Source organism: Leucopleurus acutus, assembly GCF_964270905.1.
Source record: "Leucopleurus acutus genome assembly, chromosome: 16".
Classification (NCBI taxonomy): domain Eukaryota; kingdom Metazoa; phylum Chordata; class Mammalia; order Artiodactyla; family Delphinidae; genus Leucopleurus; species Leucopleurus acutus.
The window spans coordinates 2,079,536-2,102,067 of NC_139158.1; the positions used below are offsets into that span (position 1 = coordinate 2,079,536).

The window sequence follows — 22,532 nt, forward strand, 5'->3', positions numbered from 1 at the left end:
AAACAGAGGGGCCTACACGGAGCTGCTGCGTCATTACAAACTGTGGGAAATGCGCAAAAGTTGAGGGCATAACACAGAGGCTCCTGGTTTCCATCAGGAACCGGTGAAGGCCTAGCTGAGGAAGCTGACACTTCAGCCAACCCGAGAAGGGGGTCAGAACTTGGCCAGGTGAAGTCTGGGGACAGCATTCCAAATGGAGGTCCCGAGGCTGGCTTCTCCTGTAGGGAGTCTTTCCCGGAACCCTGACAGAACGGAGGCCTCCTCCCCTGGGTGCCTACAGCGCCCCTTCAACGCGTAATTTACAACACTTGCGTTGAAATGTCACGTTCCTGGATCTGCGTCCAGCACTAGATCTGAGTCCTCTGGGCGAGGGGCTGGGAGGGTGGGTCCGATCCTGGTTTCCCTGGGTGACTGACTAGCGATGCCCTCGGGGAAGTTACTCAGCTGCTTGTGTCTGGATTCTACCCTTGGCCAAGGAAGACAGCGATCTTACTGTCCTGGCGGGCAGTCCTGCGGCACAGAGGGCACTTAGCACGGTACCTGCAGACACAGGCACCCAAGCCCACAGCTACGAGAGTGACAGTATCATCGATCTGCCTGCATCACGGCATCGCTCACTTCGGACGGAGCGCCTGGGGCCCCGCTGTGACACGTGCCTGAACTTCAGATCGAGATAAACGACGGTTTCCTTACAGGCCCTACTGACTTTAATGGGAGCAGGGCGTCTTACACCCGATGACCGTCCAGAGGGGTTTAAGGACACCCAGTGGCAGGCTAACGGCCGACAGAGGTCCCCTGAGGAGGAGCTGCGGTTCTAACGCGGGAGTGACTTGCCCGAGATCACCCGGCCAGCAAGCGGCCCGGCCAGGGTTTCGTCCTGCCTCTTCTAGCTTCAAAACGAGCGGCTTCTACTCATCACGACCCAGACACACGGCTGCTCTGGGTGCGGGAGGGAAGGGTGTGCTTCCTCGCGGGAGCGCGCGCGCCCGGCCAGCCCCACCTGCTCGAGGCCGCCACTGTCCCTGGAGAGGCGCCGCAGTTTGCTCTCCAGGTTCACGATGCAGGCTTCCCGCCGGACCATCTCAATCCTCATCTCGTCGTTCTTCTCCTCCAGCTCGCGGATCTGCTTCCTGTACTTGTCCTTTTCGATTAAGCACTGGGAGTACTGGGTCTGCGCCTCGTCCCGGGAATGGAAGGCCTGCCCGGAGGAGGAGAGGGACGAGGCCGATTGGCTCTTCGCCCCGACGCTCCCAAGTCAGACCCAGACGCCCGCTCCCCAGCCCATGTGTCAGTCCTACGGCCTCTGGCCCTTTTCTGGACCCTGACCCTTGGGCGTTTCAGTCGATACCATCCTGAACAACACGTCACAGCCCCCGTCTGTCCAGCCCCGGCTGTGTCTCTTGGAGCCCACCCTCCGCCCTAGCGAGTGGCACCATTATTATTATTCCCACTTCACAGACGAGGCCTCCAGGGAGTGGCAGCTCGCCTGCAGCCACGCGTCTGAAGAGTGACGGGGTCTGGACCTGGCCATCTTACTCTAAAGCCCGGGCTGCCGGGCTCCAGCTCAGGCCCCCATGCTATTCAAACGAACTGGGATAGAATTCATTTTGGGAACGGAAGCAGGAAAGATGGATTCACGAGTGATTCCGGCGGAGTTAATGACACTGCCCCGGACAAACCCTCCCGCTGGACCCCACGGCCCGGAGCCCGCAGGCCTGCCGCGCAGCCGCCCCGGGCAGCCCGTACCTGGTCGCGCTCCCGCTCCACCTCCTCCAGCTGCAGCATGAGGGTGTTCATGCGGTGCTTGTACATCTCGCAGTCCTTCCCCAGGGTCGAGCACTTCAGCTGCAGGTCCTCCTTCTCCTCCAGGTACTGCGAGCACAGGGGGAGATCAACACACGTGTCAAGCGGTCATCAATCGGGGCCGAGAGCCATTCTCTGGCTGCGTCTTCCCGGAGCCGGCCTGCCCCTCCCCACGGGCCTGACCTCGTGAGAGTCAGCTCTCTGACCAGAAGGGACCAAGGTAAAAGGCCAGTCCACCAAGGGAGATTTGCTGTGGACCTACTACGTGCCAGGGAATGAGCGGGAGACAGGGTGGACGCCACGTGCGCCCTCCCGTGGCCTTCAGCCAGCGGGGAGACAGGTGCCGCGCTAACGCTTAGTAATTCACGAGCAACTGACGCACAGGGAATTTACACCAGGGGCCAGACCTGGTCCCTGGAAGAGAGTGTGGGCTCTGGAGGTTCCACTAACACACATCCGTGCTGTACAGGGGCTCCCGGCCCGAGGGTGCCAGCCGGGTGGGTGCTGCCCCGACCGCCCATGGGGCCCACCTTGTCCCTCAGCTCCTCCGCCTGGCGGACCTCCTCCTGCAGGTTGTAGATCTTGTTGACGAGCTCCTGTCGGTCCTCCAGGGCCTCCTTGCGGTCATGCTCCAGGATGTCCAGGATGGCCTTGTCCGAGTCCGGCAGGCTGCGCTTCCCGGCCTGGGCGGGCGGGGAGTGCGGAAGGGGGGAACGTTTAACGGTGCGGGGGGCAGGGGGAGGGCAGGGAGTGTGGGGCCCGGGAAGGCGGCAGACAAAAGTGCCGGCGACACACTGAGCGAGCAGAAGGTTTTGTGCCAGGGAAGCAGAGAGAGGCAAGGGTCGCTGTCTCTCGGGGTCCCTAAGCCGCTTATCATTTACGAATTTTATCACCTGGAAAGCAGCATAAAGCCCACTTCTGCGCAGAAACATCCCGACGCCTGTCGTTCTGCCCCGGCTCTTATCAGAGCTCAGAGGAGCACTTGCTGCTGCTCCACACACTTCACAGGTGACAACAAAGAGAGGGCTGATCTGCCTTCCAGACGCCTCCCCCGAAATACCAATTAACCTCTCCGACTAAACCGGGACGCATCCTCTGCTCTGAAGGAGAGCCTTCCGCGCCAGGCAGCCAATCCTGGGGGGGGGGGGGGGAATCATTCCGGAGGAAGGGGCGGGTGCCTGTTTTCTTTCCCTGCGTATGTATTTGGGGCTATTACTCCTCCGTACCTACAGATGATTCTGTGATGGCAAAGCGGGGGAGGCTCTTGAAGTTTTAACAAATCACACAGAGCTGAGAGTTGAGTTTCTTGGAATCTTTAAGGCAAGAAGATTTCTCGGATGTACTTTTCTCACAGCAGCCAGGGCAGTGATTTTGCGTGAATGGCGATTTTCACGGAGTGGCTCAGCCAGGGGAACATCGCCACGAGTTTTATCTCACATGATGTCGTGCCTCTGAGAGGTGGGTGGTGCGGTCACCCCGCCGACAGAGGAGGGACTAAGGCGCCCGAGGATGACATGAACTCTCCGTGGTCCTGCGGTCAGCAGGCGGTGGCTCTGGGACTCACGCCCAGGCAGGCATGTCCGTCCCCGACCCCCCTCCTCCCTTGCGCCCGCTGTGCCCGCCCTGGCCTCACCTGGATGATGGACTGCAGCTCCTGGATTTTGGTCTTCAGCATTTCATTCTCCCGCTCCAGCTCCAGAACTTGCTCCTTCTTGGGCCGGTTCTCGATGTCGTTCTTTAGTTTCAGCGACTGATTCCTCTCCAGCTTGCATTCCTCCTCCATCTTATTCAATCGGTGCTTGAGCTGGTCGATCTGAAACACCCACAGGGTGCCGAGGGGAGAAGGCAGTTGACAGGAGACATTCAGAAAAGGCAGTGCCTCCCAGATCCTACTGGACTTCCAGCACGAGCTGTGCTCTGCCCCGCTCTCTCCTTCCTCCAGTTGGTGACAGAGAAGGCCTCAAAGAAACCTCTTCCAGTGAAACAAACCACCCCCTCCTTGTTGAGGAAGAGGGTCCTGATCCATTAATTTAGAACAGTTCTAAAGCAGTTATGTCCCCTGGAAGACTCCCTCAGGCAACTTTTGTGGAGCGGGAACAGATTACAGACTAGGATAAAAGGCACCCAACCTGGCGTTTCCCTGAGGTATGTTATCCATTTTAAAGGTCTTTTAGGATGGGTTTCAAACTCTGATCCTCAGAAGTCAAGATTCCCTCAAGAACCCTCGTGTTATCGCAGGAGCAAAGAGATGGGGAGGGTGGGGATCCGGGCCCCACCCTGACTTCACACCCCACAGTAGTTCCGCATATGCACAGGTTTTGGCCTCTTGTGTTTCACACAAGATTTTAGTTGAACAAATGGCATTGCTGCCACTGACAGGATCTCTGGCCTAAAGGACCTGCCCAGACTTAGTGTGTAACAAAGAGTGGCTTCCTGGAGGAGGAGGCAGTTACTACTTCTGGAAATGGGACAACTTCTCCAGCTGTGCTGAGCTTCACCCAGGAGGCGAGCGTGAGGAACTGAGACTGGGAGGAAGCTTCTTAAACCTCTGTGACAGCCTGGCTGCTTCCCCAAACTGATCAGCCTTGCCCAAACACCTAGAAGAGGAAGATTGTTTTCAAGGTCTGCAAGGAGGAGGGTACCAAATGGGTGAGCGTCCTTTTTCAATTCTAGGCTTATGGGGGGAACACCTCGAGAAATCTGGCGGGTGGAGGGTGACGGCTTCAGCAAGGAAGGACCTCGGCTGTACGTCTGTGGTCTGAGGGAAGGAACAAAGAGGCATGCAGGGAAGCAGCCTGGGCCTGAGAAATGGCCTAGGACTCAGCTGGCCAGATGTTCTTTCAAGTTCTAGATATGGTTTCTCACTGTTACTATATGGCCAGAAAAACATAAAACAGGAGAAAGTTCTGGGAGAGAAAGCTTTAAACCTCCGCCACAGGTTAACACCTCCAAATCCTAGATGAGACAGCACAGAAACCTTGCTTCCTGGTCACACACACACACACACACACACACACAGCCCTCCTTAGGGTCTTGGAAGGTGAACCCAAGTGACCTGTTCTGGGTCTAGATCCCCAGTCCCATCCAACTGGACACAAAGTGTGTGCTTACTAGGTCAGCCATCTCGCCAAAGACATATTTCAGCATCTCAGCAATCCTAGGGCGTAGGTATTATTTTCATGTCCATGTAACTGGCATTTACGAATGAGGAAACTGAGGCCAAGAACCCACTAAGTGCTAAAGCCAGAAGTCAGATTTGAAGTCAAAGCCAAAGGATTTCAAAGCTCTTGCTTTTTGCCTGCTATGCCACCGACTCAATCCACCTGAATTCTAGTGGACTGTTTACTGATCTGTCTGGTTCAACTAAATTGTAAGTGGCCTGGGCACAAATCAGGTTATTTATGCCTATGTCCCCCGCAGTGCTTAGCACCGTGCCTTCCCCATGGCAGGGGCTTAATAAATGTTCTGAGGGTCTATTTTCCACCCAGCAGCCAGAGTGATCTTTCTAGATGTAAATCACTTGTCACTCGCAGCTCTCAATCCCTCAGTGGCTTCCATCACTACTGGAGTAAAGCCCAAAGTTCTTACCAAGCCCCCAGGATCTGGACCCTGGCCGGCTCCCATTTGCTCATTTGGCTCCAGCGCCACTGGCTCTCCTGCAACACCAAGCATGGCCGCTACCTGGGGCCGTCGCACGTGTTCCTTGCTCTTCCCCTGAGACCTGCAGGGCTGGCTCCTCCCTCTCCTCAGATCTCTGCTCCTGTGTCTCCTTGTCAGGAACGCTTCCTGACCATCCTATTTAAAACAGCACCCCTCACTCACTATCCCTAAACTCTTTTCTCCCCCTTCTTAATAGCACTTATTACTACCAGCGATTGATGCATTTCTTTTCTGATTAGAATGTGAGCTCCACGACAGCAGGGCTTTGGTTTTGAGTTATGTATCCCTGGAAAAGAGGCTGGTGCAAGGCGGTGCACAATAAAAGGAATGAATGAGTTAAGCAATTCCCTTCTCCATCTCCCTTTTGGAAGTAAACTCATTAGTGACATCTATCATATTTGGCTGCTGGACTGTTCACTGATAAGTGACTATTCCACTGTGTCATGCTGCACTTTGTGGATACAGCTGTGAAGGGCAGAGTCCTGGCCTCAAGGATCTCATGAATCCACGGGACAGGTGCTGTGCCCATCTCCTCGCTGATTTTCCCGAGGGCCATAGAGCTGGGCAGCTCTATGAATCCTCCATCTTCCCCCTCACCCAGCACGGGTGCAGTGCCCACGAGCTGGGCCCATGTGCGCATCTCTGGTTCACGTGCCTAGTGGGTCGTCGCTCCGGAGCAAGTGGGAAGCTCCACCGGGTCCAGGTGCGCAAGTCTGCACGTCCTGAGCAGGACGTCAAGCTCACTGCGTCTGTGCACATGTGCACACATGCGCAGTGGATCTGGGCGCTGAACTGCGGCGCCGAGCCTCGCTGGGTTGGCGTGCGTGTGCGCACAGCTGATCTAGGCTGCCGGAACTCCCGCGTCTTCCTTTCTCCCTCACCTGGCCAGGTGTTAAACCCTGCCCCTGCCTGCCTGGTGGCCTTCGCTTCCCGCTCACTCACTTTGGCCCAGCAGCTCCCGCCACGTGCCCCTCACCTCGAGCTGGAGGTCCCGGCTCCGCATGACCGCCATGTTTTTCTCTTCGCTGAGCTGGGCGTAGCGCATGGCCAAGTTGTAGTTGTCATCCTTCACCTTGACCAGCTCGTCGTTGTAGCTGTCCCGCTCCTCCTTCATCTTGTAGTACCGGTCCCGGAAGGTCAGCAGCTCCACCTGTGTCAGCGTCAGCTGCTTCCTGTCGTCCTCCAGCTGTCGTGACTTGGCCAGCAGCTCACACCGCTGCAGGTCCTTGGCCTTCATCTGCTGCTGCAACTTGATGACCTCGTTCATCAGGAAGTGCGTGAGGCCCTCGTGGCCCTCCTCCACTGTGGAGAGGGGGGCACCCAGTCAGGCCTGAGGACTGGGGAGGGGAAGAAGGGGGTTCCAGACGTGGGGCAGGTGTCATTCGTTCACTCATTCACTCACCAACATTTTACTGAGCTCTTACTACCCATCAGGCACCGGGGATTCAGGGTGCGCAAGACAGCCTTGGTCCCGGTAGAGCTTATGTCTGGTAAGGGAGACAGACGTCAAAAAAGCAAGTGATCACACGCAAATATAACTACAGATTGTAGAGGACTGTACAAAGTAAAGGTATAGGGGACTGTGAGAGTGTGTAACGGGGTGGGGGGGACCAGATCCAGCTGAGTGGTCAGAGGCATTAGAGAAGGCTCCTGATGGATGGGCTCAGGTATTGAGGAGAGAAAACACATTCTAGGAAGGTGGAACAACATTGCCAAGGTCCTGTGGGAAGGGAAGAGGAACCTGGCACATTTCAGAAACTGAAGGAAGACCAAAGTGGCTGGAGCTTAGAGAGAGGGAGAGGCAGAAAGGTGAGGCTGGGAGTATGATCAGGGGCTGGACCATGTAGGGTCCTTGTGGGCTGCACTGGGGTCTTCAGATGGCAACAATGGAAAGCCACTGAAAGGTTTTAAGTAGGGGAGGGTGACATGAGGAGTAGAGAACTCATTGGATCAGAGCAGGAATGGATATAAAGAGCTGATAGGGTTGCATGGGTCTTGACTAGGATAGGGGTGTATATGGAGAAAACACTGATTTAAGAATATTTAGGAAGGAAAATTAAGATGACAAGATGACCACGGGCTCTGGTTCATGGGATACTGGCAGGAGGGGAGGCAAAGGAAAGGACAAGATGAAGAGGGTGGGGGGAGTTCCACCCCCCAACACTCATGGGGGATGTTCAGTAAACACCCACTTCTCTTGATTCAGTTTGTCCCTCTGTGACCTACATTTCATCATCAGGCAGAAATAAATGGTTGACAGTTCCTAAGTGCCACTGGGGCACTGTCCTGACGTCACAGATCCATAACCTTAGAGCTGTCCCACCACTGGACACACACACACACACACACACACACACACACCCCTCCCATCACAGTCCGAATGCTGCTGGTAAAGCCACTTACCCACAATGGTGGAGAATCTACGAGTGGGTTCCTTTCCCGTCACCAGTTTGTACAATTCTGGGTAGTAAAATTCCAGACTCTCCAAGAAGGCCACGTAGCCCCTCTGCCCCTTCGTATGTAGAATGTCCAGCAGCCGGCCTAGAGGAAAGGCCAGATCACTCGGTGGGCAGACGCGTCCATGTCTCCAAATCCAGTCTTACGCTGGGCTCACATCCGGACAGTACGCTCTTAAGAAGAGAGTCTCACCACATCCTGTCACTCCTGAGTTATATCTTACAGTCCAGCTAATGTAAATCGAAGTGCTAGGCCCTTGGCAGGGACTGTGAGTGTTAGTTTCCTTTCTCCCAAAGACTGGTGGAACCAGAAGCAGCCATAGGAAACCAACAGTCTTAAAGAGCTTCCCAACTGACCAGGGCTACAATTAACCACACAGGCGTCTGTGATTGAAGGAGGACGGATGTACAGCAGTGGTTACGGAATAATATATGGTTCTCTGGGATTCAGACCAGGAAGATAAGTGTTTGGGTAGGGAGCTAGGAAGAGTCCTAGGAAGCAGGAATAGCTCCATGTTCTTAGTCTGGGAACATTTTTAATCTAAGTGTAATTTCCTTGGCAGTTTTCAGTTTTTATCCTACTGGTTCCACTTATTGTCTACATTTCTCGCCCCTTCCTTAAACATTTTATTTTCAGCTGTTTCTTCCCTTGAGGTCCTAAAACTCAATCCTTCCCCTAGGGTAGACGTAATAAATACATTTCATCTTGTGTCACCTGACTGTTTGTCACAGCTGCCCGGATTCTAAAGTTACATCCAGGCTCAGTAGGAAAACATGCTGGGATTAGTGATGTTTGTCAGGTGTGCAAAAGAGAGTCATAGCATATGAGCTACTTATCACCAGTCATACCGTGGGCAAGTGAGTTTCAGACCTCTTAAACTGTGAACCACAGAAAGGGATGTATTTTACATTGTGACCGCATGCTTACACACAAAGACATATTTTGCTACAAACATACATGTGAATACACACACAGATGTATATAAAACCAAAACAGTTCACAAAGCACACTTACTACCTACCTTTAATGCATGTGATAAAGTGTCATGGACCCCTAGGCGGTCTGGAAAAGCCTATGGACCCTTTACCAGAATAACATTTTCACACAGATAAAATGCACTGGATGACAAAGGGAATCAATCATAATAAGATACATGAACAAATATTAAATTTGCGACTCAGTACTAAATGTGCTTCTTTATCAATGCATCAAATAAGCCAATCTCTTGGCAGGTCTAATAACTACTATAATTTCAAGGGAAAGATGAGTATAAATGATATTTGGAAATCTGTAATAGCTGTAATGTGATAAGAAGATATCTGTAATGTTTACTGTTGACAAGGACACAAGTATTGCTAATCACTGTGATTTGTTGCCTACCTGCGTCCATAATTGAAGGGACTGCTAAGCCTTAGGTTGGTAAAATAAAGATGTAATTTCCCCCTGGCCGAGTTAATAGACCCTCTCTACCCATGGACAGTTCGGTGGGGGACCAGGGGTGGGGAGAGGTCTGTGGACTCTAGTTAAACATCCCTGACTGAGAGAAACGTCATTTTGCTACAGCTAACTGTAAGTTATCTCCTGAGGTTACCTGCCCGGTTGATCTTGGACGGCAGCATGGGAGCATTAAGCACTTCATCTTCGTCTTGTTCATCAATGACCTTGCACTGGCGCAGGTAGGGGGTGAGCTTGGCCGGGTTGATGTAGCGACTCAGCATGTGCCGGTTGCACTCCACATTCTCCCACAGGGCATCCTCTTCATCCTTCAGTGTCTGCATATAGTCATCCATCTCTGGCGCCCCTCCTTTTAGACATAAACCCCAACAAGGTTAATAAAAGAGCCTCACTGGAATAGCTCTATAAACTTTGGAGAGATCTCCAGTATCCACTGTTAGGTGAAAAAACAGTAGAGAAAAGCATATATATTCTACCTTTTTTTTTTTTTTTTTTTTCTGTGGTACGCGGGCCTCTCACTGCTGCGGCCTCTCCCGTTGCGGAGCACAGGCTCCGGACGCGCAGGCTCAGCGGCCATGGCTCGCGGCTATCTTACTAAGAATTTGTATTTCCCAAAACAATATATACTACACTTTTTGTTTTACAGTTTCACATAAATGGCATCATACTATATGCTTTCCTGTTTCCTTTTTCAACTTGCTTTTTTCTCTCTGCGTTTACTGAGATTTATCTGGGTTGATACATACAGACCTAATTCATCCATTTTTAAAAACAGCTTTGTTGAGATGTAATTCATGTACCATACAATTCACCTTTTAAAAGTGTATAATTCAATGCTTTTTAGTATAATCACAGAGTTGTACAACCATCAGCACAATTAATTTTAGAACATTTTCATCACTCCCCAAAGAAACTTCATACCCTTTAGTAGTCACTCCCCTCCAATACCTGCTCCTCCAGCCTTAGGCAACCACTAATCTATCTTCTGTCTCTGTAGACTTGCCTGTTCTGGACGTTTCACTTAAATGGGATCGTACAACATGTGGTCTTCGGTGCCTGGCTTCTTTCCAGGTTCATCCATGTTGTATGTAGCATGTTTCAGTACTTTTTATTGAGGAATACTTTCTCATTGTATGGCTATATCACATCTTGTTTATTCACCCACTGATGACTTTGGGTTGTTTGGTTATTACGAATTATGCTACTAGGAAGATTCATGTACACGTTTTTTTGTCAACACGTTTTTATTTCCCTTGAGCAGATATGCAGAAATGGAACGATGAGCCATAAGGTAACTATGTTTAACATTTTGAGGAACAGCTAAACTGTTTCCCAAAGTGGCTGCGCCATTTTACATTCCTGCTAGCGATGTACGAGGTCCTAATCTATTCCTGCTAGCGATGTACGAGGTCCTAATCTATTCCTGCTAGCGATGTACGAGGTCCTAATCTATTCCTGCTAGCGATGTACGAGGTCCTAATCTATTCCTGCTAGCGATGCTAGCGATGTACGAGGTCCTAATCTATTCCTGCTAGCGATGTATGAGGTCCTAATCTATTCCTGCTAGCGATGTACGATGTACGAGGTCCTAATCTATTCCTGCTAGCAATGTATGAGGTTCTCATTGTCAACAATTATTCTTGTCCATCGTGTTTAGTACAGCCATCTGAATGGCTGGGAAGTGGTATTTCACTGTGGTTTCGATTTGTATTTCCCTACGAACTAATGACACTGAGCATCTTTTCATGTGCACACTGGCCATCTGTGCATGAGAAATGCCTCTTCAGATCCTCTGCCCATTTTTAAATTGGACCTTTGTCTTTAATATGGAATTTTTATGTGTTCTGGATACAAGTCAGATATATGATTGGCACATATTTTCTGCTATTCCGTTGGTTACCTTTTCACTTTCTTAAAGGTATTATTTGTAGCACAAAAGTTTTTAATTTTGATGTAGTCCAATTTCTTTTTTCACTTGTGCTTTTGGTGTGTATCTAAGAAACCATTACTTAATTCAAGGTTATAAAAGTTGACTTCTATTTATTTTTCTAAGAGTTTTATACTTTTAACTCTCACATTTAGGCCCATGATGCATTTTGAATGAACTTTTGTGTATGGTGTGAGGTAAGGGTCCAGCTGCTTTTTACATGTGGAGATTGAGTTGTTCCAGCACAATCTGTTGAAAAGATTCTTCTCTCCCTATTGAACGGTCTTGGCACCTTTGTCAAAACTCAATTTACCATAAACGTGAGTGTTCATTTCTGGACTCTCAATTCTATTCCATTGACCTATATGTCTATCCTTATGCCAGTACCACACTGTCTTCATTACTGTCAATGTGCAGTCAGTTTTGAAATTGGGAAGTATGAGTCTTCCAACCTTGCTCTTCCCATTTCAGATTGTTTTGGCTATTCCGGTCCCCTTGCAATTCCATATGAATTTTAGGGATCAACTAGTCAATACTTGCAAAAAAGAGTAGTTGGGATTTTGGTAGTGAATCTGTTGCATATGTAGATCAATTTGAACAGTATTACTATCTAGCAATTAAGTGTCATACTCCAAGAATATGGGATGTGTTTCTATTAATTTAGACCTTCTTTAATTTCTTTCAGCAATGTGTTGTAGTTTTCAGTGTACACTTCTTTTACTAAATTTATTCCTAAGTATTTAAATTCTTTTTGATGGCATTGTAAATGTGAACTGTATTCTTAATTTTATTTGTTGAATAAAATTCATTGTTAACATATGGCTATGCAATAAATGACTTCTGTATATTGCTCTTCCATCCAGCAGATTTACCGAAATCATTTATTAGTTCTAATAGTTTGTTAGTGGATTCCTTACGATACGATGTTTTCTATATGACTTTCCTATGTATAAGATAATGTCATCTGCAATTACACTGTTTTACTTCTGTCTTTTCAATCTGGATGGCTTTTCTTTTCTTCTCTTTTTTTTCCCCTCTCATTTCCCAGGCTAGAACTTCTAACACAATGTTACACAGAAGAGGCAAGAATGCACATCCTTTTCTTGTTCTTTTTTTTTGGGGGGGGGGGTACGCGGGCCTCTCACTGTTGCGGCCTCTCCCGTTGCGGAGCGCAGGCTCCGGACGCGCAGGCTCAGCGGCCATGGCTCACGGGCCCAGCTGCTCCGCGGCACGTGGGACCTTCGCGGACCGGGGCACGAACCCGTGTCCCCTGCATCGGCAGGCGGACTCTCAACCACTGCGCCACCAGGGAAGCCCCAGTAGGTAGGTTTTTGATTACTAATTCTTTACTTGTTGTAGGGTCCTGTTTTTCTTGAGTAAGTTTCAGTAATTTGTGTCTTTCTAGGAATTTGTCCATTTCATGTAAGTAACCGAATTTATTAGAAACAACTGTTCATATTATTCCTTTACCTTTATTTTGCCTCTTATTTCTGTAAGGTTGGTAGTAATGTCCCTTCTTTTATTTCTGATTCTCGTAATTTGGCTCATCTCTCTTTTTCTCTTGGTCAGTCTAGCTAAGGGTTTTTCAATTTTGTTGACATTTCAAAGAAACAACTTTTGGTTTCCTTTTCTCGATTGCTCTTCTCTCCTCTAGCTCATTTATTTCTGTCCTAATAGTATTACTTCCTTTCTTATCCTTGCTTCAGTTTTCGTTTGCTCTTCTTTTTCTGGTTTCATAAAGTGGAAGGTTAGGTTACCGATTTGAGATCTTTTAAAAGTATTAACACTGATAGCTATAAATTCCCTTCTGAGCGAGCACTGCTTTAGTGACACCACTTAAGTTTCAGTATGTTGCATTTTCATTTCCGTTTGTCTCAAAGTAAATATTCTATTTTCTTGTGTGATTTCCTTGACCTATTGGTTATTTAGAAGTGTGATGTTTAATTTCCCATATTTGTTAACTTCCCAAATTACTCTCTGTTATTGATTTTTAATTTAATTCCATTGTGGTTGGTAAACATACTTTGGATCACTTCAATCCTTTTAAACTTACTGAAGTTTGTTGTATGGACCAGCATATGAAGAACATTCCAGGTGGGGGCTTGAGAAGAGTACGTATTCTGCTGTTAGGTGGCACGTACTATAGACAAGTCCAAGTTCAAGTCTCCTATTTCCTTGTTGATCTTCTGTCTATTGTTCTATCCATTATTGAAAGTAGAGTATTAAAAATCTCCATCCAGCTATTATTGTTGAATTTTACATTTCTCCCTTCAATTCTGTCAGGTTTTTTTTTTTTTTTTTTGCAGTATGAGGGCCTCTCACTGTTGTGGCCTCTCCGGTTGCGGAGTATAGGTTCCGGACGTGCAGCCCAGCGGCCATGGCTCACGGGCCCAGCCGCTCCGTGGCATGTGGGATCCTCCTGGACCGGGGCACGAACCCGTGTCCCCTGCGTCGGCAGGTGGACTCTCAACCACTGCGCCACCAGGGAAGCCCCAATTCTGTCAGTTTTTGCTTCATGTATTTTGAGGCTCTGTTGTTTGGGTTAGGTTATATTTATAACTGTTATAACTTCCTGGTGGTTGACACTTTTATCATTATGAAATCTCTTCTTTATTTCTAGTAACACTTTTGTTTTAATGTCTATTTTGTCTGATATAAGCCACTCTAGCTCTCTTATGATTCTTTTTAGCATAGTCTATATTTCTATCCTTTTACTTTCAACCTCCTTGTACCTTTGGATGTAAGGGTTTTTCTCCTGTAGATAGTACACACGTGATCTCGTTGTTTCAATCTAATCTGGCAGTCCCTTAATTTTTATTGGTTTATTCATTTTTAACTGTTGGATGTATTATTCCATTGCAAGAATATACCATAATTTATTGCTTCATTTCCCTATAATGGAGATTTAATTTCCCCCCAGTTTTTTACTTGAAAATTTAGCACTATTTATAATAGGAAAAAAACGTAGCCAATCCAAACGTTCTTCAGCAGATACTCCATGATCCTCTTGCATATAGAATAACATTTTGAAAGTATGTGGTGACATAAAAAGATCCCAAGACATCGTTTATTTAAAAAACTAAAGGGAGGGAGGGAGACGCAAGAGGGAAGAGATATGGGGACATATGTATATGTATAGCTGATTCACTCTGTTATACAGCAGAAACGAACACACCATTGAAAACCAATTATACTCCAATAAAGATGTTAAAAAAATGAAAGTAAATATGTACACACATACATGTGGTATAATTAAAAAATATATTTGGTCTTTGCCCCTGGTTCCCAGCACAGAGTGACAAGAGTGTGAATGCTTTTTGTATGGTAACAAGATAACTGTTGGGTAAGGGGCCCCTAGTAGCTTTAGGATGGGAGCTGAATGCCAGAAGAACCAGGCAAGTGATTAGAAGGTTGTAACTTTCAGCCCCACATTCCTGCCTCAGGGGAGGTGAGAGAGGCTAGAGACTGAACTCAGTCACCAACAGAGAATGATTTAATCAATCACACACGCAATAGCACCTTGATGAAAATCCCTCAATGATGGGGGCAAAGAGCTTCCAAGTTTCTGAATTCAAGCACATGCTGGGCGAGCGGCTCATCTCAGCTCCATGGGAACAGAGGCTCCTGTGCTCGGGACCCTTCCGGACCTCCTCATATGTGTTTTCATTTGTATCCTTTAAAATCAACTGTTATAATAGGTATAGTGTTTTCCTGAGTTCTGTGAGCCATTCCAGCAAATTACTGCACCTGGCGAAGAGGCTGTGGGAGACCCTGATTTAGAGCTGCTCAGGCAGAGGGCAGGTGGCCCTGGGTTTGGGGCCACCATCCTAGGCGGGGGCAGGCTTGTGGGATTGAGCCCTTAGCCTGTGGCATCTTTGCTGCCCCTGGACAGTTAGTGTCAGAACTGAACTGGATTGCTGGACACCCAGTTGGTGTCAGAGAATTGGTGGATGTGTGAAACAATGACACGTATTTGGTGTCAAGAAAACACTGTACATTTGGTGTCAGAAAAAATATCACAACACAGTATAAACTCATTCATGTAATGCAATACCTGTAATTATATAGGTAGGGGTGTGTATGTGTAGGGGTGTGTGTGTGTGTGTGTGTGTGTGTGTGTGTGAAAGAGAAGGGGAGAGAGAAATAGGGAGAGGGGAGGGGAGGGGAAGAAGGAGGGAGGGGAAACGTTTGAGAGGATCTGATTATACTGATTCTATCTAAGAAGAGGGAGGAATTCTGAGCTTACTGGCCAGGAGGACTTGGACGTTACCTATACTGTTCTAGCGTTTACAACACACACACCTATCAGTGTATTATGTGTATAGTTTGAAAAAGGAGAAAAAGAAAAATGAACAAAGATGACAGACAAGTCTAGGGAAATAGATACGCCGATATATAACATCTGCCTTCCTGCCCACGCCCTCAGATGGCCACAGCCCTGACATCCTGTTTGTACCAGACAAACCCTCCGGCCACGGCCGACCGACCTGCTCCAAGAGGACCAACCCTGAGGCTGGGTGCACTCGTCCAATCCCTTGACCTGGGAATTTCCTATGGGCCAAAGAGGCAGTGGCGCGGGTGAATGCGCTGTGGGGAGTTAGCTAGAAGGTGGCATCAGGGCGGCCACAGTGGAGGCTAGAACTTGGCCACAGTAAAGCAGAGCCCCAGGCAGGTCGAGGCTACGGAGGCGGAGGGAGCTGGTCTGCCAGGTGGCGCTGCAGCGAGAGACCCCGAGGGCCCCTGAGAAGTGGCCAGAGTCCTCTCTCTGGGTGTGTACCTCTACTTCCCAGCCCTGTAAGCCTTGGCCACATGTGATGTCTGGTCCTTGCTACAGACCTTCAGGAACCTCCCCATTAATTTCAGCTGGAGACTCGTGTATGAATATTCAACAGAGGCATCGTGTATCCAAAAAACCTGGACACCCTACAGACGTCCCGACACAAGCAGAGGGCGTCAATAATGTGCGTATTCAACGATGGCATACCCTACAGCAGGGCAGGGGAAAGGAACTCCGGCTTATGCGTCAACACGGATGGACCTCGGGGAGGTGGCGCCGAGTGTAAAAGCAAGTTGCGAAAGATCGCGTGCGATAGTGGAGCGCCCACGAAATTTCCCAAACATACGCAACTCAGCTATATGGTTGAGGACATACTGCAAAACTACACTGAAGAGCAGGGGTCTGACAAACGTCGGAAGGGTGAGGGCAGCAGGACGGCTGTGACGTGGTGGGACACATAGGTGACACGGGTGATCCTGGGAAATACTGCTTCAGCTGGGACACGCGTGTCCATTTTACTGTTCTTTGTTTCACTGATACACGTACACATTTTTATGTGTGCGTGTGTGTGTGTATAAAAACGTATGAAATATTTCATGGGCAGAAACTTTGGATAGTGTAGCTAGGCTCAAAAGAAAAAAACCCCACCCTGAGCACAATTTCAAAGGTATTTCTCTTCTCAAACGCTTCCCTGTAACTCAGCCTGACTCGGCCCCACCACCTGGAGGAACCTGGATGAAGCATCTGCTCGGAAACACACTCTTAGACACCGAGGCCCTGAGCTTTAACAGCCTATCGGGCTGGACGGTCCTCCCTCCCCTCAACTGTAGCCAGAGTTGATGGCAACTCGGACAGTACCCTCAGCAGGGTCTGGCTTGGTCTTGAGTCAAACCCTAGACCACATCTGTCTTTCTACACACAGCCAGCAAAAGCAGGTTCAAGCCTCCTGGGCCACATTCTGCAGGAAGGGCTATTTTGCTCAAGTTCTTACAGGCTCGAGGAGACTACCTGCCGGTGGACAAACTCCACGGCAGCCGCTGGTCTCACGTCCCTCCGCCATTCGTTGGAAACATGGACCGTGTGGCCCCAGCTGCTGCTATGATACAATTCAGCATCTCTGTCTTGACCTCCGAGCTGAGGGTGGCCCCCCACCAGCCCCCACGGTCGTACCTCGCCTGACAGTCTCTGATTCTCCACCAGGTGCGCGCTCGCTCAGAACCTGCTTCCTGCACCTCCCTCGGCCTGGAACCCTCCCCTCCCTGCTCCCCTGGCAAGTCTCAGGTAACCTCACTTTCTATTTATTTTGCATAAAGGAGACACACGTGAAGTACCTGGCATAGAGTCGGCGCCCAATGGACAGGAGGCGACTTTTACTCCTTTCACTCCCTCTGGCTGGGGCTGGTCCTTCCCTGAGCCACTTTCCTTCCGGATGTGGAGGTCTGATGGGCAGGATCTGTAAGAGGAAAGATAATATGACTTGAAACAAGGCCACAGGTTGGAGACAGAACCATTCAAGCAGCAAAGGAAGCAAAGGCCACACAATCCCAGGGCCTGCATCTCTTCAGGTGACAGGGACGCGGTGGACTGTGGCCTGGAGCTGCTGGGGGAGAAGGGCTTTTGTTCCCACCGATGGACAGCCGGGAAAGGCCACTGGCCCCAGGTCCCAAGACTCTGGGAGTGGAGAGAAGGCCACCTGTGGGGCTGCTCATGGCCGGGTGGAAGCTCGTTAGAAGTCTTTGGCAGAAGCATTTGCAGAGTGTAGAGGTTCTAATCAGCTAGTAATTCATCAGGTCAGAAGCAGCAAACCACACTTTTGAGTCCAGAAACGTTCCCTTCACTGTGAGTGACGTCTCAGCTCTGCTCGCCGTGGTTTTGGGCAGGAACACGCCGTCACTTCCCCAGGGCGGCGTTCCTTACGGTGACTGGCAAGGCCGTCATGCCCAGCCAGTCCCTCCAGGAGCCCAGCTGGGGCTGTGGGTTTTGAGGGAAAGGGCCGGCTCTCCTTCTGGAGAAAGGGCGGTAGAAGAGGGGGCGGTGGGGGGGGGGCGGTGGGGGGGGAGGCGCAGACCCTGAGAAGGTCAGGAGGAGCTGACGCCGGTCTTCTTTTTTTTTTTAACTTTTATTTTTTTAGTGGTTTGAGAGATGGCAATTTTATTTATTTGTTTATTATTTTTGGCTGCGTTGGGTCTTCGTTGCTGTGCGGGGCTTTCTCTAGTTGCGGCGAGCGGGGGCTGCTCTTCGTTGCGGTGCGCGGGCTTCTCATCGTGGCGGCTTCTCTTGTTGCGGAGCTCAGGTTCCAGGCGCGTGGGCTTCAGTAGTCGTGGCTCGGGGGCTCAGTAGTTGCAGCCCGCGGGCTCTAGAGCACAGGCTCGGTAGTTGTGGCGCACGGGCTTAGTTGCTCCGCGGCATGTGGGGTCTTCCCGGACCGGGGCTCGAACCCATGCGCCCTGCGTTGGCAGGCGGGTTCTTAGCCACTGCGCCACCAGGGAAGCCCCCGACACCTGTCTTGGCAGCTGCCAGGGTGCCCTTGGCAGACGGCTGCTCCAAAACCAAAGCTCCCCTCGGGGGCGACAGGGGCCCTGGGATGCCGTCGTTTAATCAGAGACGGTTGGGTTTGGGCTTTGAGGCTTAATCACAGACGACACAAGCTCTCCCAGGGCTGACGGCAGCTCTTCCCGTTGGGTGTCAGCTTGGATCGGAGTCAGCTGCTGTCTCAGCCCCTCAGCCCCGGGAGGCGGCGGCGACATGCTTCTACGGAGGGCACTGTCTCCTTGGTCTCCTCGGCTGGGGGGCCCCGGGCGAGGGCTGGGGGAGCAGGAGATCTACGGCAGGGCCGTCCTCAGCCCAACAAACCAAGGCCCAGGGAGGCCCAGGGAAATGATACTTCTCGGTATTTGCATTAAACAAAGAAGTATGCATTTTTCCTCTTTTGTAATCAGAAGAAAAACCTTTAAGAAAATTCACAGTAGGAGAGGTTTTAATTGCAGGAAAGGGAAAGCAGGTTTGTACTATCCGATGATGTGTCAATGTAGTTTGGGGAAACTGAGGCACAAGACACCCAGTAATGAGGCTGAACTTTCTATTTCTGCCCTTTGAATTCTGAGTTCACCCTCGAAAGCTTGGTCCTAAGGTCGGGGAAAATGTATCGGCTACATCTCCTGAGCGATTAACTCACAGGTATGACATTCAACTGGTGGAAACGTCATCCCTGTGTTTATAGACGACTTAGTCTGCCAGGCACTCGGCTAAGCCTAACTGCTCAAGAACTCTTGGAGACAGGTGGCTTTATCACCACCACTACCACCATCATCACCGTCATCACCACAGTGTAGCCAAGAAAATCAAACCTGGGAGAGGTTCCAAGTCATATGATTAGCATGGAAGGCTGGATTTGGACTTAATCACTACCATACAGCCCCTAGAATTGCCTTTTTAAAAAAAGTTTACCTTTTAAATAACTCAAACCAGAAAGTGTATGTACAAAATCTCCCTGAAATGTCACTTTAACACACAAACTTAAGACAGAACTAAAACCAAGTTCTAAGATGCCAGATATTGGCTCAGGGTTCAAAAGAATAACTCCTGCTTCTCAAAAGAGGAGTCAATTGCTTGAGTTATGAGCTCCCCGTCATTGGTGTTATTCAAGCACAGTCAGCCAGTGATTATTCACGCTCCGGGGAAGCCCACTGTGCAAGCAGAACTTGCATGCACAGTTTTTGTTCCCTCCCACATAAGAATAAACAGAGAGGCAAGGGGCACTTAAGGTTTAAGCGAAGTCCCCACAGGAAAGGAAGAGATTGAAATAGACAAACTGATACAGGGAACCGGCAGAAGGCAGACAGTGCGTTGAGAGAAAACGGAAAAAACACAATCCAATAATTAAAATCCATTAAGAGATTAGATAAGATATTGCAGTCATAAAACAATAGTAGGGTGCTTTGACAAGGGAGCAAAGGACAAGAAAGGGTTCTTCATGATTAAAATAAAGTAGCCGAAGTTTATAAGCGATAGAAAGTTTGGAAGATAAAGTCGAGGAAATCGCCCCAAAAGTTAACAAAAAGTTAAGAGAAGGAAAATAAGAAAGGAGGAAAATGAAGTCAATTTAGAAGGTCTAATATCCAATAAATAGAAATCATGCAGAAATTATGCTTCCTTTCCTGTATATCTTGTGGGGATACAATATCAATTATAGGATGAAATTATCAGAGGAAATAGTATTAGAGGATTCTCCAAATGTAAAAACATGAGTCTTCAGTTTTATTTATTTTTTATTTATTATTATTATTTTAAAAAATATTTATTTAGTTGCACCAGGTCTTAGCTGCAGCAGGCGGGCTCCTTAGTTGTGGCATGTGAACTCTTAGTTGTGGCATGCATGTGGGATCCAGTTCCCTCACCAGGGATCGAAACCGGGCCCCCTGCATTGGGAGTGCGGAGTCTTATCCACTGCGCCACCAGGAAAAGTCCTGAGTCTTCAGTTTTAAAGGGTCCTTTAAGTGCTCAGTACACTCAGTGGAAAATAACCTTCTCAGAATATCATTCTGAAATTTCGGGGCACCAGGGAATAAGAGAAGACCCTAAAATCCTCCTGGGAGAAAGCATTAGGTCATGTGCAAAGGACTAGAAGTAAGTTTGGCATCAGATCTTTCGACAGTAATGCTGGAAGCTGGGTGATGCCTTCACGTTTCCAATGGAATATACTTCTAAACCTAGGATCCTATACCTACCCAAACTATTACGTGTGAAAAGAGAATGATGCTATTTTCAGAAAGGTGAGGACTCTAAACATTTATATCCCAGGCACCCTTTCTTAGGAAGCTACTGCAGGCTATGCTCCAGTAAAATGAGGGAATAAAACGATAAAGAAGAAGAAGGTATGAAGGCCAGGAAACAGAGCAGCAAGGGAAGTTGCAGGATGAGAGGGATGCGGTAAAAAGCAGCTGGCCAAGATCCTGGCAGGATCATGGAGGGCCCACTAGATGCAGACTGCCAAGGGGAAAATAATGAACCATTATCTGATATATTTCATAATTTAGGAAATATCATTATTAGGCAAATGACAGGTCTGAGAGTCAGAAAGAAAAAATTGAGGATAGGCACATTAAAAAAACCTCAGCAAGTGAAAAAAAAAAGAGAGGCGATATTAACTTTGGAAAAAACAAAAAGATAGGAAACGAAACGTAATCTCAGCACACAACTTGCTTCAACACGAACAATATCTACCTGGTCACGATAATGTAACACGTAAAACTGCTCTAAATGTACCGAGATGATGGCGGGGGTGGGGGGAGGCGAAGTGCATGGAGTGGGGAACTAGGAAAAGGGAGCTAAATTATCATCCACCTAAAGGCGTGTCAATAAATAATGTCTTAAAACTGACATATCGATAAATAGCAACATAAGCATATTATTTAGAAATAAGGAGGTAGATACAGAAGAAAACGACATGGAGAAAAAGAGAAGTAGCTGCCTCTGGGGATCAGGGCTGGGGATGGACGTTTTTCATGACAAGCCTACTTTACTTTTTATCTCTGCATGACGTATGTATTACCATGGTAAAAAAAAATTACCTATGTCAATAGTTGGAACGATTTAAGGCATTTCAGTATAAAGAATCAATCAGTTACCTCCATTCTCTGAACACGTACTATATTCTAGTTTTTGTAAAACTTGTCAGCCAGCTCACCCCTTCCCAAACCAGAAGCGCTATGTGCTGGGCACGTCACAGATGCCGCCTCGCTTAACACTCACAGGAGCCTGCTAAGGTCGGTGTTAGGATTCCCACTTTATGACGAGGAGGTCAGATCAGAGAGTTAAATAACAGGGTGAGATCCCACAGCCACTAAGCGGCAGAGCAGAGATTCCAACTCAACCCTCACCGACTCAGCATCACCTGGTCTAAAACTCACCATCATCACAGCTAACACTGACGAGGCACAGCATCTAACCTAACTAATCAGATTCCCTGCTTCCTGGGCTCCATAGCTTTCTCTTTTTTTGCTTTATTCCCTCATTTTGCAGGAGCATATCCTCTAATAGCTGTCTAGGAAAAGGGACATGGTAGTTGCTATAAGCAGACACTGGGCTAAATGCTCCATGTGGATTATCTCGTTTACTACAACCACCCTATGAGGTAGATACCACTACAATCCCCAACTTATGGAAGAGGAAATGGGTTCAGAGGGGCTCAGCTACCTGTCACATGTCTGCTTCATCTTTCCATCCCCCCCTCACTTCCGCCTTCCCGGTAAAATTCAGCACGGGGCCTGACTCTTGGGAGGTGCTCATTATCTATTTGTCGGGTGAATAAATAAAAGTCAGAACCTGAATGAAATAAACAAGGAGGCTGCAATGACTTCAGATCCAGGGAGTGCCAAGCCCTTTGGAAATGAGCTGTCTCCGTGGGACAGACATCTCTCCTCTCCGCGGGCTGCCCCAGCGCAGAAGCTCCGG

At 48.8% G+C, this 22,532-nt stretch overlaps 1 protein-coding gene across 1 annotated transcript in view; it reads right to left on the reverse strand.

The window, feature by feature from the left end:
• The window catches only part of CARD11 (caspase recruitment domain family member 11), a gene marked incomplete at its 3' end in the record, with an annotated part of 109,763 nt that overhangs the window by 19,765 nt on the left and 67,466 nt on the right, over positions 1 to 22,532 (reverse strand). Inside the window, exons 2-9 of the mRNA XM_082856216.1 lie at positions 17,411 to 17,532; positions 9,512 to 9,724; positions 7,867 to 8,004; positions 6,440 to 6,765; positions 3,437 to 3,616; positions 2,334 to 2,486; positions 1,747 to 1,872; positions 1,001 to 1,198 (exon numbers count right to left, since the gene is read on the reverse strand). Of these exons, the coding sequence (XP_082712342.1) occupies positions 1,001 to 1,198; positions 1,747 to 1,872; positions 2,334 to 2,486; positions 3,437 to 3,616; positions 6,440 to 6,765; positions 7,867 to 8,004; positions 9,512 to 9,724; positions 17,411 to 17,417 (1,341 nt within the window). The 5' untranslated portion in view covers positions 17,418 to 17,532. The remainder of the gene's footprint in view (positions 1 to 1,000; positions 1,199 to 1,746; positions 1,873 to 2,333; positions 2,487 to 3,436; positions 3,617 to 6,439; positions 6,766 to 7,866; positions 8,005 to 9,511; positions 9,725 to 17,410; positions 17,533 to 22,532) is intronic.